The sequence below is a fragment of the Xenopus tropicalis genome, chromosome 5 (genome assembly GCF_000004195.4).
Source record: "Xenopus tropicalis strain Nigerian chromosome 5, UCB_Xtro_10.0, whole genome shotgun sequence".
In the NCBI taxonomy this organism is placed as follows: domain Eukaryota; kingdom Metazoa; phylum Chordata; class Amphibia; order Anura; family Pipidae; genus Xenopus; species Xenopus tropicalis.
In genome coordinates this window covers 89,730,410-89,747,701 of record NC_030681.2, presented here as the reverse complement: position 1 = coordinate 89,747,701, position 17,292 = coordinate 89,730,410, and the positions used below count along the sequence as shown (strand labels likewise).

The 17,292-nt window shown below is 38.4% G+C and overlaps 1 protein-coding gene across 1 annotated transcript; it reads left to right on the top strand.

The window, feature by feature from the left end:
* Positions 1-1,745: 1,745 nt before the first annotated feature.
* Positions 1,746-15,285, top strand: sh3bgrl2 (SH3 domain binding glutamate-rich protein like 2). The gene is given in 4 exon segments (NM_001016155.2): positions 1,746-2,074; positions 5,161-5,346; positions 12,717-12,797; positions 14,806-15,285. Coding segments are annotated over 4 exon segments (321 nt in total). The 5' UTR covers positions 1,746-2,029; the 3' UTR covers positions 14,815-15,285.
* Positions 15,286-17,292: the final 2,007 nt, after the last annotated feature.

Genomic DNA, 17,292 nt, shown 5'->3' with positions numbered 1-17,292 from the left:
ATAAAAATCATCTGCATTCACTTGCTGTGCTTTTCTCCCCGGAAAACTATACAGGGTACAATATATGCCATTGCCTAAAATGAATGTTTTGTTTTAGTGCAGATGTCTTATCCAGTGCCTTTAGCTTGCAAGGAATTCCGGTTTAGTCTCTGCATGGCAACAGAGAGCAATGTGATGGACATAAAGCACTAGATGACTTCGAAAAGTGTAATTGTTTCAAGAACCATACAAACAAGTTCATTTTAAGAATATTTAGGAGGATGTACACATGAATAAATTATTATTATGTGTTTTGAAAACCAATTCTATCTCATTTTAAACCTAAAAATGTAATATAGGAATGCATTTAGGTAAAGGTTACATAATAATATAATGAGCAACACACAAACACTAAATACAGAATAGAATCCTGTCTTGCCAGTCATCTCCGCCATTTTCCTCTAATTCAACTATGTCTAACAATTTCCCAATATAATCCTTACCTTTCTCCCTCTACAACTACCTCAGCCTTTACCTTCTGAAGAGTAATATCTCCCAGTTCCACCTGTACAGCAAACTTTGCCATGTTTCCCTACACAAATATTACTACCATAATACCCCAGTATATCAACAACATTTTCTGTTTCCCTGCTAATTTTCACCAGCAGAGCACTAAAACCACTGGTTGCCAGGTTAATTTAGACTGTAGCAACTAGATAGCTGCTAAACTCCCTAGATAGCTGCTAAACTGGAGCGCTACTGAAGAAAAAAAGTAAATATTTTAAAAACAACAAATAAAAAATAAAGATCAATTTAAAATGCTTTAGAACGTCATGCTCTACATCAGTGATCCCCAACTAGTGGCTTGGGGCAACATGTTGCTTCCCAACCCCTTGGATGTTGCTCTCAGTCCTCCCAAACCAGGTAGTTATTTTTGAATTCCTGACTTGGGGGCAAGTTTTGGTTGAATAAAAATTTCCTACCAAATAAAGCCCCCTGTAAGCTGTTAGTGTGCACAGAGGCTACCTAATAGCCAATCTTAGCCCTTATTTGGCACTTCCATGAACTTTTATGGTGCTTGTGTTGCTCCCCAAATCTTTTTACATTTGACTGTGGCTCACGAGCAAGAAAGGTTGGGGACCCCTGCTCTACATTATGCTGTATGTATGTATGTATGTATGTATAACTTTATTTATAAAGCACCACAAGGGTACGCATCGCTGTACAATCTTACAGAATACAAAATTACACACAAGGAGGACAAGTGATATAATAAATAAATACAATAAATATATATATATATAAGTGCCATGTGGTATGAGACACAGTAGGAAGGAGGTCCCTGCCACGTAGAGCTTACAATCTAAGTATGCTGTGTTTATTTAAAGAACAGCCTGCTTTAAGCAAAATTTTATTTTCATGTTTAAAAGACTTAATTTGCAAAGCTTTACTTTTGTTTCTGGTTAATAACTATACGTAGAAGTACAGGTCCTCGCAAACTGTTTACAAACTACTTCATTTTTTGCAGTCTGCAAAATTCAGAATACAAGATAATAACCAGGAACTTCCACAAGATGGCGCCTCAGGCTATCGCCATAATAAATGCTTGAAAACAACAACAATGCACCACGTGAAGCAACTGAGCGCTAAAGATTGATATTAATGCGCCTCCAGTGTGATTTTTAGCCTTGAACCAATCTAGTTGACGCAGACGCAGATAATACATCGCAGCTCCGCAATGAAGAAAAAACTGTAGGACCCAGAGTCCTTTGCTGCGATCTCCACCCCCTCCTGGCCTGGCAGGGAACCTGGGAGGAGCTGTGAAGGCTGCTGGAGGCAGGTCGATGCTCAGACTTTGGTAATTGTTGCGCGTTAGTGATTCAAGTGGAAGCTGCTAAAGCTGCTGGAAGGGGAGTTCCCCAGTGTGGGATCCAGTTTACATACCAGACAGACGGCACATAATAAGCAGGATAAGCCGCACCATCCCAGGGAGCAGCTGTCACACCTGCTGTAAGAAGATCTCCTTGCCCGGCTGGCACACAGGGAGAGGATGGTCATAAAGGTGTTTTTAGCCTCTTCCTCCAGCTCTGTTACTGTAAGTAATGGGGTACAGTGAACTTCCCCTTTACTTTCATTGCTTGGCTATTAGAATGCAGTAATTAGATGTGCAGCACAATTCAGTGCAAATGTGTATACATGTTGTGGTATCTTGCTGTGATAGTGCTCCCTCTTCTATATGTATTATAATAGTTGTGACTGAATTCCATAGGTGATGGTGCTGTCTGGCCAAGAGTCAGTATCCCAGTAGAGAACTGGAGTTACGCTACATAGCTGTGACCATGGCTCTGGGCAGGAATGGGTTGTTCCATTGGCATTGTTCTTTGTGTGGCAATCCCTGGGTTAGCACTGGTGACTAACTCAAACTTAAAGCTTATGTTTATCTTTCAGTAACAGATACTTGTTGCACAAATAGCACTGCCGTTTAGCCTTAATATGCTTTAAAGGCAAACTAAGCCTTCTACACAAAGTAGTTTTAGTATGCTATTGATGGAGCTACTCAAAGCAACATTTGTCAGTCTTAATTATTTATATTTTATGAATTATTATTTTAATTACAGCACTGTGGAATATGTTGTCACTTTATAAATAAATGTTAAAACTAATTATTATCCTTACTATTCTGCTTATATCTAGCCTGTAAATGCAAAATGTTGACTGGTTATAAAGGGTCACTGAACCCAGCAACCAACAAGCACTTTAGTTATAGCATTTTTCTTATTTCAGATTTTTTTTCTATTGATCTTCCAAAGTGCTATCTAGTTTCCTTGGTAATGAAGCCCTAGCAGCCAGAGATCAGTTGAACTTACATGACTGACAGTTGCAGAAGTAAAAGTGGCTATATTTAAGAAACCACAAAAATCAACACAAATTTTGTTAGAATACTGCCATTTTCATTATAGTAAAAGTTACTTTCAAAGTTGAACTGTTCCTTTCAAAATGCTTTTTCATGCCCCTTTAATTGTGCATGCTGTAGCAGTTCTGCTGAACCACTTTATGTCTGTGCAAACAGATAAGGAGTGTCTGCATGAAACTAATGAGTAATGCTTTCATCCGCTTGTATATTGACATAAACAGGAGAGCCTCTCAGCAAAGGGGATGGTGGCAATGTCACTAAGGAGACAGACTCACTGCAAACTTAAGTTGGCTAAAATCTGGTTTTGTTGCCCATATTCTAATCTGTCCTCTTTTTCAGGCCTGTAAGAATAGACTTTTTATATTAGGCCACCCCACATCCAGAAAAGTCTGTTTCATGTTATTCTTCTTTCTAATGTAATTAATTGTATCAGCCACACCTTTATTTGTTAGTTCATGTCCACCCCTGTGTTTCAGCTTTGCTTCCATTAGCTACTGGAATGTGCAAATGCAGTTTGAGGTTTAAACAATGAAATATGAACCTGTGCATGGGAGTGCCTAGATAAGCCTGCCGATAAACAAGTCATCTTGCCTCATATTACCTCAGAATATTCCCTTAGATAATAAGAATGTATCACTGAGCTGTAAATCACTAGTGTGCATTGTGCATATGGTGCTAGTGGCCAAGGTTTGCTTTGTGCAGCTCAGTTTACTGATTCTGGCTCTGCTCTTGAGCCAATGCAAATACTTACATAGGGATTTACTAAAGTGGGCATTCAAGGCCTATTTACTATATATTTTTTTTTTCATTTAACTGTAACCATTTCAAATCAGGATTTAGTGGGCAGTGATCCCCAACCAGTGGCTCAGAGGTAATATGTTTCTCACCAACCCACTGGATGTTGTTCTTAGTGCCCTCAAACCAGGTAGTTATTTTTGAATTCCTGACTTGGTGGCAAGTTTTGGTTGAATAAAAACAGATTTTACTATCAAATAAAGCCTCCTATAAGCTGATAGTTTGCATAGAGGCTGCCTAATAGCCAATCTTAGCCCTTATTTGGCACCTCCATGAACTTTTATGATGCTTGTGTTGCTCTCCAAGTCTTTTTACATTTGACTGTAGCTCACGAGTAAGAAAGGTTGAGGACCCCTGTAGTAGGGTACTATTGTAGTAGACTGTAAGTCAGTGATCCCCAACCAGTGGTTCGTGAGCAACATGTTGCTCCCCAACCCCTTGGATGTTGCTCCCAGTGGCCTTAAAGCAGGTGCTTATTTTTTCCTGGCTTGGAGGCAAGTTTTGCTTGCATAAAAACCAGATGTACTGCCAAATAGAGCCTCATTTAGGCTGCCAGTCCACATAGGAGCTACCAAATAGCCAATCACAGCCCTTATTTGGCACCCTAATGAACATTTCTCATGCTTGTGTTGCTCCCCAACTCTTTGCACATTGAATGTGGCTCACTGGTAAAAAAAAGGTTGGGGATCGCTGCTGTAAGTTAAAGGACAGCTATTGGCCCAAGAGGTTTATCCCATCTAAGCTGTTTGTTAACCCAGCCCTTACTATGGGTGGGAGAACCATACTTGCTTTGACAGAGGTGCTGCCTGATTAGCTTTACCTACTGCCAACTACCAATTGCTCTGCTGTAAGCCACAGTCGTATGGTGTGTGCATGCAAGTTGGTCAGTGGGCATGGCATATCTAGTGGGTTCCACAGTTATTTTAATGCAGCAAGTGGTGATATGTCCATAATACATTATGGCAGCTCACAACAAGGGATGTAACTCAGGGTGTGCTGTTTATCCATCCCAAAGTATACCTGCTATGCCAGACAACTATAATTGGGCAAGAATATAGGTTAAAAAAAAAACTTGTTAAAGTTTCACATCATCTTCATTTATGTTTTGCCCACAGCCCTTCAGCAAACTGTATGATTTGCAGTCTAGTCTCACTAGTTGTGTTCCCATTTGCAGACAGCCATGCCCATGATATATGCAAACTCCATACCCATTTTGTGAAATGGTGGAATGGCTCAGTAGTACTAGTAAGGTTTTATGGAAAATTTTAATGAAGACAATTCAAAAGGACCCTTTTAAAGATATGTGTTATACAATGTGTGTATACTTGATGATCCCAGTTCGGAAGAAATACCTGTATTTGATACCAACTGTGTACACATTTAATGCAGCCATACATGGGCTGACTTAATACACTCTCTGTCTGATCTGCCCCCATAAAATTAGGGTTTGATTTTTGTTCTTATATAAACAGATCAAGAAGAGGCAGCAGGAAGTTTTGCAGTTTTTGGAAGCCAACAGAATTGAATATGAAGAAGTGGATATTACTATGTTAGAAGAAAAGAGACAGTGGATGTACAAAAATATTCCCAAGGACAGGCTTCCTGAGCAAGGTAATCCACTGCCTCCACAGATCTTCAATGACAATATCTACTGTGGGGTAAGTGCTTATGCCATTCTCTTTTTCATGTGCCCATCACTAGCACAATACTTTTCGTATTGTAAAAGGCTATAATGTCAGTATTTCCAGAGGAATAAAGAAAGCTTTATATGGACCATTATAGGTTTTTAAAGCCACAAATATTTAGCATGGCCTTTATCCTGAGTAAAACAGGTGTTTTTTAAAGCCAAACAAGTTTTCTAACAATTCTTCACTGGCCCCTCAAAAGAAGAATATGGATTTCTGAGAGTGTGGATTTTAATGCAAAATATTTGTAATGTCTACCATATTTCTTTCTGTATTTTTTCTCTTGGCAAACTCATATTTGTAAAACTGCAACATTCTAGTTGCTGGTAGTGCTATATGTGAATTCAGTGGTAGCTCCAGACAGATCCTGCCAGGAACCTAACATGCCCCCTATGATCTCTCTTAATTTCTGTAGCTCTATGAGAATATCACTTAAAGAGAAGGCAGCTGAAAATGCAAAACTGCTATGGGGAGCTGAACGCCCTGATGCACAGGGTAGGAGTGGGTAAGGAACGGGAGGGGAGGACTCCTACCTGCCTTCTCCACCTGCTCCTCTTGAGTCAGTTGTGTCCTCATGCAGGCTGTGTTCCATTTGCAGTAAAGTCCGTAGGCCTCTGTGCTCTGAAATGGAACGTGGAGGCCTGTGTCTATTTGCATAATGCCCCACGCAGTGAGCAAAGTGCCAAAAAAATGGCTATTCGCAGCCTTCTGTTGTACTTTGGCCACTGCATGGGGCATTATACATGAGCCCTAAACAAATTTAAGATCACAGGAGCACTTACCGGGCAGTCAGTGTGTGCTCAACGCACGGCCAGAACCCAGACAGCAAATCTATCAGTAGATAAAGGAATTTGTACAGAGCAAAGCAAATCCAGGTATTTTTTGCCCCATTAATACACCGATTCTCTTTTGAATGTTAAAACCAGACATGGGGTGCAACCTATTGATATTGTTAGGAAGTGTTCTATAGTTGGTAGCAATGATCTTTGTTACAAGGATTGTACCATAAATGTACAGCAAACTTATGTAAGCAGAAATTCCCTACATTCTAGAATGTTAGGGATGAAGGATAAAGTACAGTTTCTGACTGAATCCTCCCAGTTGAAAATAAACAATTATTGCTTGCAAGGTATCTTGAATTAGAATTTCCAGAAATGGACTTGGAAGGAAAACAGCTGCAAACAACCACAAATTTAAAACTTCTGCTTCTTTTTGAGGAAATTGTTACTGCATATGTTATGGTCTTGTATTGGGCATATGGGATATCACTTGTGATTTTGAAATTCAGAAATTGATAAGTTATCTTTTCCCTTTTCATAAGTACAAGTATGGGATCCTTTATCTAGAAATCCATTATCCAGAAAGCTCTGAATTACAAAATGTCCATTTCCTTATTGAGTATATTTAAGCAATTATCATTTTTTCCCTTTTCTCTGTAATAATAAAACAGTTGCTTGTACTTGGTTGCAACTAAGCTGTATGAATACATATTGGTGTAAGAACAATCCTATTGGGTTTATTTAATGTTTTTTAGAATTAGGGGGTATGTCTGATCTGGTAGACCCCACAGTGACAGGGAGCCCCAGTGTAGAAGGGGGCCCAAGATCATGGAGGCTGCATTAATTTAGTTCCCTCTAACAAGCTGCTTCAAACTCACAGCTACAGCCCTGTAGCTTTTGATGCAGGCTGCAGGGGGGTGGTTGCTATAGGGGGTCAGGGGCCTACATGTGTGTGCGATGAGGGTACACTACTGGTCACTATGGTTATTTAAATGTTGATAAGTATATTGTTGTATTTTTCTCATTTCCTCTTTAACCAAAGGGCAAAGAAAGTGGGTTGTATACTGGTATACTGGTAAACTGGACTAAACAAGAAGTAGCTTCAAATTATCTGCTGAGCTCAAGAAATAACAAAAAAAAAACATATTTTTAGTGATTAAAACAATCACCAGTAAACCCTATTCATTGTACTCATGTTGAACATGATGGGATAAAGCCCCTTTAAGGAACCAAGCTTGTTCTCTTGCACAGGTATGGGAATAATATTCTGATGCTCATAGTGGTCCCATGGGGCACCCATATTGTACCTGCCACATTTTAGCTCATATAATGACTAAAATAATTTACTACATTTCCACTATTTTGTACACAGTGGCCACTTTCTGATTTTCCAATACACAATAAGGAACTAGCTCAATTGCAACATTTAACCTTTGGTAATTGAAAGCAAGAAAACTCTTGTTATAGTAATAATTTTTTAAATCAAAAAACTGTATAAATGTAAGCTTCTAGGTATTTATCTGTATCCCTAGTGCTAGTTATCATTTATGTTATTAGCGAACCAAGCCTAAAGGTGAAGTTTACTTTTAGGTTACCTATTATGCTGTTTGATCTTCATTTTTTTATTTTTATAGTTTTTGATTTATTTGCCTTCTTATGTGTCTTTCCAGCTTTCCAGTGGGGGTCACAGACCCCAGCAGCTAAAAACCTATTGCTTGGTTGGGCTACAACTTTATTGTTATTGGTAACTTTTTATTACTTTCTATTTAGATCTTCTCCTATTAATATTCCAGTCTCTGATTTAAACCACTGCCTTCTTGCTAGGGTAAATTGGACCCTAGCAACTAGATAACTGCTAAAATTTCAAACTGTAGAGCTGCTGATCTAAAAGCTAAATAATTCAAAACCACATATAATAAAACTAAAAGTTAATTAAAAGGTGAACAAACCCTTAAACTGTGTTTGATACTATCTGAGAATATACTCCAGATTCATCAGATAATGTAAATCCTCTTGTAAGAGAAAATGTGCCTTTATTTTTAATTAAGGTTTTTTTTTTAATACTGTATAAATACTCTTCATTAAATCTTTATTATTTGCACATTACTTTTTTGTTAGTTTATTATTATTAGCAGGAGCTAGGATATTTGTTACTCTAACCCCCACGTAGGCAAGACTGAAAAATGAGCATCTGTTATGGCCTCTAATAGACATTCTACTGCTGTTGTATTCCATCATGAATCATTCAGCCTGTCTAAGCAGTATGGTAGTTTAAATGCAGACAATTCGAAAAGGGTCTTTTGTGGGGAAAAAAGCAAAATAATGTCAAAATAATTTTAGATGTTTGCAAATAATTAATGAATATATTCCAGATTTTTTTTTTTAGGGAGAAGTAAACGCTAAAAATGAATTTGGCTAGAAATGCCATATTTTATATACTGAACCAGCCTTAATGTTCATCATCTCTTTAGTAGTGATGAATGAGACTCCTCACAGGGGATCACCATACTGTATACTGATACAGGAATAGGACCCATTATCCAGAATGCTCGGGACCAAGGGTATTCCGGATAAGGGGTCTTTCCATAATTTGGATCTCAATACCTTAAGTCTACTAAAAAATCAATAAAACATTAATTAAACCCAATAGGATTGTTTTGCATCCAATAAGGGTTAATTATATCTTAGTTGGAATCAATTACAAGGTACTGTTTTATTTCTACATAGAAAAAGGAAATCAGTTTTAAAATTCTGAATTATTTGATTAAAATGGAGTCTATGGGAGATGGGCATTCCGTAATTCGGAGCTTTCTGGATAACGGGTTTCCGGATAAGGGGTCCGATACCTGTACTGGAATCTGTTAGAAGTGTCTGCAATACTTGCATGCTCAGTGTGCTTTGTGCAGCTGTTGAGAAGCTTAGGGGCCATAGGAAATTATCAAGCAGAAAATGAGGTTTGTTTGTCACAAAGGATAATACCACAGGGCTAAAAGGTCTGCTTTGTTGTTGCAGTTTGTGGTGTGACTTTGCTAAGTGTGTGCTGCGTAGAGAAGATAATTTTAATAGTGAGTTCTCTTGCACTATATAAACGTGCTTACAAACATTTTCTTCAGAATGGTAACTAATGTTTACTTTTAGTTAACAAAGCTATGAATGATTATTATCAAACAGCTTTTCAGTCATAAAGCAGTGTTTCTGGATCATTTGTTGCCTAATAATAGTGCACTCTTGCAAACAAGGTAACTAGAACTCTAGAATTACTGCCTTTGGGTGTAGTTCCGCTGTGTGCATCACACAGTTAATGGTAAAGCAGTATTACCTATATACAGTTTTAAGGGACCGTGGCTGTGCAGCTTGCTTAGCTAGTTGCCCTCTTTAATAAATGGGCCCCACGCTTCTTAGGGTGTGGCTTCTATGTGGCTATCTTACTCATTTAGTTTTCATGTATTCCCTTCATTTAAATCTGGGAATACAGGTTTTGCACAGACTAAAAGTAGGGTGGGTGTACTTTTCAACAATGTGTGGAAAGGTATTTAGGTTTTCACAACAGGTGTTTCAAAACACACCTTAAAATAAAAACTCCCTCATTGTGGGTTAGAACAATAAAAGATGCACAGATATGAGCACAAAATATACATTAAACAGGAAGGAGAACCTACGCAAAACTTTAATTTAAATATGCAAAAAGAACCTGTCTTTTACAGCAGCAGTTTAGCTATGAGTGTTAAAATTGGGCACTTTCTTGCTGTATATTCTGATACATCTCATAGTCAGCTAGATATTGTGAATTTTGCAAGGATCATACATATTAGCAAGTGCAATGCCCTTTTCATTGTAAGCATCTGCTAATTACACTCTCTTCCAAAATAGTTTAATCAAAACCAGATTTATACAGCAGAGTCGAATTAAATGTAGCACGGGTGATATTTGGTATTCTTTTGTTTCTTGGCATAACAATTCATTTTCCAAAATTACCCTTCAGGTCAGACAGTTCTGGCTCATGAAGTGAAACAACATATGAATAAGTACCAGTGCCCAGATGCTGACCAGAGACTTTTAGAGAAGGGAGGGAAAAATAACAATTATATAAACTTGCTGCTCTAACATTTTGCTGAAAAAAAAGATTGCCTTGAGTCTCTTACTCATTATAACTACTTTTGTCTTTGCATTAGAGAGTGTACAGTAGATCCCCTGTTTAAGGTTTTCCTCAGGGGAGCAAAAAAAAAAAGTGAAATCAGAGGTGCAGACATTGTATGGATTTTGTCAGACAATAAAGTTGTCTTTAAAGAAAATTAATGTCAGATACTCAAAGGAAATCAGCAATCAGTTTGTATATGAAATATAATACATTACATATACATTGTGTTCACTCTTGCTGCAACCTTGTAAATGTCGGTTTGAAAGCTTATGGAAAATATTTTTGCTAATTGAGAAATATATGTTAAACTAAACATTTGACCTAATTCTATAGTGGGTTTTTAAAGATTTTTAAATTTAGATACATGGAAGTCATATTGGTTTAGTATGTATGAGCTAAAATGAATATGAAGGCACTAATGCAACAGTGAAAACTAATATAGGTACTAATTCAACCTAATTCAACAGTGCATTTTACTGGCCATATTGTCCTAAAATGGCACAATTTCAACTAGTAACTTCTAATATAAGAGCCTTTCATGCTTTTCCCACTAAAACACTATTTTCAGAATCCCTATCTAGCTACTGCATTAAAAAAAGTTTGCATAGTAAATTTCTAATTTAAAATATACTTTTTCAGAGAGGATCAGCTTGTATTGTACAACTGTACAGTTTTTGGCAACCCAGAACAATATGCCTCTGGTTCACTGCTTCCAGTCTGACATTACACATTTAGTTTTATGAAAGCCCTTTTGTGAACACAAACCTTATATTAAAGGGGAAGGAAAGGCAAAGTCACTTGGGGGTGCCAAAATGTTAGGCACCCCCAAGTGACTTTAACCGCTTACCTTGTACCCCGGGCTGGTGCCCCTGTTAGGAGAAAATAGCACCAGCCCGGGGTAGCTGCCGGCGCTTCCTCCTTCCGGCTTCGCTGCGCGCGCATGCGCAGTAGAGTGAAAAGCCGAATTTAAACATTTAAGTCGGCTTTTTCGCTCTACTGTGCATGCCCGGCCACCGGCAGTTTAGGAAGTGGAAGGCGGAAGGAGGAAGTGCTGCGCTCCAGGTACCCCGGGCTGGTGCTATTTTCTCCTAACAGGGGCACCAGCCCGGGGTAAAAGGTAGGCGGTTAAAGTCACTTGGGGGTGCCTAACATTTTGGCACCCCCAAGTGACTTTACCTTTCTTTTTCCTTTAAAGCCTTAACATTTTGGGCAGTAAGTACTTTGGTAATTGTAGTTTAGAAAAGCTTCCCATCACAATGACATATTGTATGCAGCAAAATTGTTACTTGCGCCTAAATTATTTTGAGGCTTATATTATGCAAACAGTTACCAAAGCACTGAAATGTTTAGTGGTATAAAACTGCTAGTAAAATATACTCAAAGGCTTACTTAAACACATAGAGGCAGTTTCTAGCCTTGTGAATCACTCAGTGTATCTTTATATAAATTCCTTTCTTTTTTTAGATTTATTTTGTATTTTTGACTTTGCAGTGTATTAGTTGTATCATTAAACTTGGTTGCAAAGCTGTTGACCAATAAGGCCTGTAGCACACATGGCATTTAGACTGTGATTGTAATTTAGGAATTAAGCCCTCATCTGCCTTTAACCACTTCCTATAGTGATATGTGAAAAATGTGTGAAGTTACTTACATGTGGCATAATGTAATAAAAATGGCTATGTTCTAGTAACCTTTTAACCAAAAATATAATTGGTTGCTAAACAGCTAAACCTGCTGATTGGTTATTATTGATTAGTTGCCTTGTAGCAAACTTAACTAATATTCTATTACACTGCTAGTGACTTAGATATTAAAAGCAGTTGTACAGGTATGGAACCTGTTATCCAGAATGCTTGAGACTGGGGGTTTTCTGTATAAAGGTTCTTTCTGTAATTTAGATAACCATTCTTTAAGTTTACTAAAAAATGATTTGAACATTAATTAAACCCAGTAGGATTGTTTTGCCTCCAATAAAGTGCAAGGTACTCTTTTATTATTATGAAAATTTTTAATCAAAATGGAGCCTTCCTGTAATTTGTTGCTTTCTGGAAAATGGGTTTCTGGATAATGGATCCCGTGCCGTACATTAAAATAGCCTGATAAAAGACTGTGGTTTGAACATGCTGTTTGCATTGCTCCATCACTTAAATAGCATTGATATTTAGGCCTACTGGGATTAGACAAAGTATTGTACTTTAGAACATTAAACAGGAGATGTGATACAAGCAATATGAAAGATCATTTTAGCATGGTGTGTCCTTCTTGTACCTATTGTGCAACATACATTGTCATTTTAAGCCGATTATGCTGATAGAGGAGATTTGCACAATACTATAAATAAATACAAAATGTGCTGCATTTGCTTTGTTCCGGCATTGTTTTGCTTTCTGTTTTCAAAAAAATCATACCATCTTTGTATTCAACAGGATTACGAAAGCTTTTTTGAATCAAAGGAAAGCAACACTGTCTTCTTGTTCTTACAACTGAAATCAAGGCCAGCACAAAAGGTATTGTTATTAAGTCCACACCAGACACTGCATAATATTTTTGGGCCAAAGGGCACAAAAGTATTAAGACTTATGCTACATGGGGCATATTCTTCACCAGAGTTTTCTAGCTGGCTGAGGAGAGGTCAGTTACGACATTTCGGTCTGTCATTGAGTCACTCTGTCAGTCAGTTCAGTGGAATCTGCCTGTTATTGTTAGGGAATAACAAACTAAGACTTTAGCAGAGTGTACAATTGGGGGCATATTTTTTATATTGTGTAAGCCACATCACCAGTGATCACGGTCATCTACAAGTTAGAAAACAAAAGCAAAGATCTGATTGTTTGCTATGGGCAATATCACAATTATGCTGGCTTACACACTATAATAAATATGCCACTTGTGCTATTAGTGACAAGTCTACATTCTTTTAAAGCTGTGTTGGAGGACCTGGATACTGTTACCTTATAGTACACCAAGGACTTCCCGAGCTTTTTTTCATAGTTTGCTGTGGGTCACAACACTAATATATTTGTGCATTCTCCTTAACCCACAAAAGTATTTAATCCAAAGTGGTGACCCATGGTTTGTATGGATGAATGAGCATGCATAGTTACTAGACTGTATATGCATGTTGAATGGTACCAGTGTGCTAAGGGCATCAGCCTGGCTTGCCAGATTTGGGCCAGTTTGGACTTTGTTGATGAACATGGTACAAGGTTTATGGGCATTTATAAACAGGTAGGATTAGAGCACACATTATTTTATAGTTTGATAAAGGTATGTTGTTAATAAATTTCTGCTTGTGCAATTGGTGATCACTAAAGTAGTGCTTTATAGCTATTTTTGTAAAAGTTCTTCTAGACCACAAGAGTTCTATCTGAAGCCCACTGTTTTATATGACGAAATGGGTTCAAATTCCAAAACAATTTCCAGGTAATTAGAGTATAGGAGAGCATTAATGAATATAAAATTGAGCAAAAATTATCTTATAATCTTTAAGTAGCGTCTGTTATATGCAACACATATCAATAAGATGTGTAGTGTGTTTTTCATGCTCTTCTCTTATGTCTGTTGGGGGACACAGGAACCACTGAGTTAAGCTATTTTTACTAGGAGGCAGGACACTGACACAATTAAGAATTCCTCCTTTCCCCTCCATATATACCTTGTGCTTAACCTGTCCCACTCTAATGTTTTCAGTGTCCTCGAATAGGAGGTAGGACCTTGGTCTCCATCTAGACCACACGCAAGCATTGCATCGGTCAGTGAGTAGCACTGAGACCAGGGGTGAGACAGGAGCTAGGGCCACACCTGGATTCAGGAGTTAGCCCCCAAAGTGTGATTCCTCTGCAGGGGTTGAGATACTTGCAAGCAAGTAGAACATCCAGACCTATATGAGTTTTTTCCCCCCAGTAAGGGGGAGGAACACAGACTGGCCACACACAGAGACTCCATGGGGATGACAGCACCACTACAAGCGGTCAGGCTCTCCCTGAAGAAAGGATAAGGCAACCTCTAGAACAGGCCAGCAAAGAGAAGCCCCACCCCTTCTACTCTGCCATCCTCTCGCACCCTGGTAAAGGCAAATGCCTGTTCGGATAGGATCTGGAGAAGATTTTATCTCCCAAGCGATAGGGAAAAAGAGCACCCTCTTGCCCCAACCCAAAACAATTCCTCAGGCCCGAAATGAGCTTGGTTTTTACGAGGCTTCAGTTTTTGTTGCTCCAAGGGGTCCCCATCTTAGTCTCAAGTTGCTAACCAAAAATGAGAAACTGAGTGGGATAGGTTAATTCCTAATTGTGTCAGTGTGCTCCCTCCTGGTATAAGGAACTTAACCCAGTGGTTTCTGTGTCCCCCAATGAAATAGAGAGAAAAAGATTTAACGATAAGTTATACAAAAAATCTCTTTTTCTGTTTTTTCTCTTAAATTAAAAATGAATATATATTTCTTTATGTTAATTATTGATGAATGGAGTGGAGAATAACTGGTAGAAACATATTTAACACAATGTCTTATTTTTGCAGGAACTTTAGAAGAATTTAATATTGGAAAATAATAAGTACAGGACACTCAGCACAGCTTTGTCATCTATTGTTCCGAGGAGTCGATTGTCAAATTTCTTTGCCAAAAATGGCACCCTGTGACAGATCATGGACTGCATCACCAAATGATATATTTTGCTATAATGTTAGGTGCAGCAGATGTCATCAAGAATGACTCAAGATTAACACTGTAAATGAGTTTCAGTCGAGCTTGGCTTCTGGAGAGGTTTTCTTCAAACACCATCACCTTCATATCAAGTATTCACCCTACTCCTTAGATTTGAAATTGACTTTATACAGTTGTACTTGATGCTTTAATTCCAGCTAAATGTCTTTTTATTTGGTTTGCCTATTGCACTGCTACTTTTAGCATCTGGACTTTGGTTTCTGTGTTATGTGTATGTATGTATATATATATATAATAACAGTTAAGCACCACAATAAAAAACTGTTTTGACCAAATGTGGAACATTTAAGTTGTGATTAATTTAACTTAGACAACCTCTGAGGCCGTCACAGAGCAGCTGTATTTGTACTGATATTAGATTACACACAGGTGCACTCTATTTAGTCATTAGCACTCATCAGGCAATGTCTATGGGCAACTGACTGCACTCAGACCAAAGGGGGCTGAATAATTACGCACACCCCACTTTGCAGTTATTTATTTGTAAAAAAATGTTTGGAATCATGTATGATTTTCGTTCCACTTCTCACGTGTACACCACTTTGTATTGGTCTTTCACGTGGAATTCCAATAAAATTGATTCATGTTTGTGGCTGTAATGTGACAAAATGTGGAAAAGTTCAAGGGGGCCGAATACTTTTGCAAGCCACTGTATGTATAAATATATAAGGGGGCCATACAATAAACTCTTGGATAGTTTATTCACAAGTAGGTCTATCCAGCAGACATTTGGGTATCAATAAGGAGAAAGGAGGTTTCATCATAATATACAAAAAGGTTTTTTTTTTTAGAGAGCTGCAAAGGGAGTTTTTTCTTTTAAACTGTCAGGCAGCTTTCATTAGACAAAAAGGTTACATAGTTATAGTTACATAGGGTTGAAAAAAGACCAGTGTCCATCAAGTTCAACCCATCCAAGTAAACCCAGCACACCTAACCCACACCTACCAATCTATACACTCACATACATAAACTATAAATACAACCACTAGTACTAACTGTAGATATTAGTATCACAATAGCCTTGGATATTCTGATTGATCAAGAACTCATCCAGGCCCCTCTTAAAGGCATTAACAGAATCTGCCATTACCACATCACTAGGAAGGGCATTCCACAACCTCACTGCCCTCACTGTGAAAAACCACCTACGCTGCTTCAAATGGAAGCTCCGTTCCTCTAATCTAAAGGGGTGACCTCTGGTGCGTTGATTGTTTTTATGGGAAAAAAGAACATCCCCCAACTGCCTATAATCCCCTCTAATGTACTTGTACAGAGTAATCATGTCCCCTCGCAAGCGCCTCTTTTCCAGAGAAAACAACCTCAACCTCGACAGTCTCACCTCATAGTTTAAATCTTCCATCCCCTTAACCAGTTTAGTTGCACGTCTCTGCACTCTCTCCAGCTCATTAATATCCCTCTGGAGCCCAAAACTGCACCGCATACTCAAGGTGAGGCCTTACCAGGGACCTATAAAGGGGCAAAATTATGTTCTCATCCCTTGAGTCAATGCCCTTTTTTATACAAGACAGCACTTTATTTGCTTTAGTAGCCACAGAATGACACTGCCTGGCATTAGACAACTTGTTATCAACAAAAACCCCTAGATCCTTCTCCATTAAGGAAACCCCCAACACACTACCATTCAGTAGATAGTTTGCGTTTATATTATTTCTACCACAGTGCATAACTTTGCACTTATCAACATTGAACCTCATTTTCAAAAATAGAAACAGTACTGTCTATGCCCACCTCCAGGTCATTAATAAACAAGTTAAAAAGCAAAGGCCCAAGGACTGACCCCTGCGGTACTCCACTAACCACACTGGTCCAATTAGAAAATGTTCCATTTACAACCACTCTTTGTACTCTATCCTTCAGCCAGTTCTCTGTCCAATTACAAATATTATGTTCTAGGCCAATATTCCTTAATTTGATCATTAACCTTCTGTGAGGTACTGTATCAAACGCTTTAGCAAAGTCCAAGTAGATGACATCAACTGCCATTCCAGCATCAAGGTTCCTGCTCACCTCCTCATAAAAGGCGACTAAATTAGTCTGGCAAGATCTGTTACGCATAAAACCATGCTGGCACAAACTAATAGTATTGTGAACTGCAATGTATTCAAGTACCCTATCCCTTATTACCCCTTCCAAAAGTTTTCCTACTACTGATGTCAGACTAACAGGCCTATAGTTTTCAGGCTGAGAACGGGATCCCTTTTTAAATAACGGCACCACATTAGCAATCCGCCAGTCTCTCGGCACCATGCCAGACCTCAATG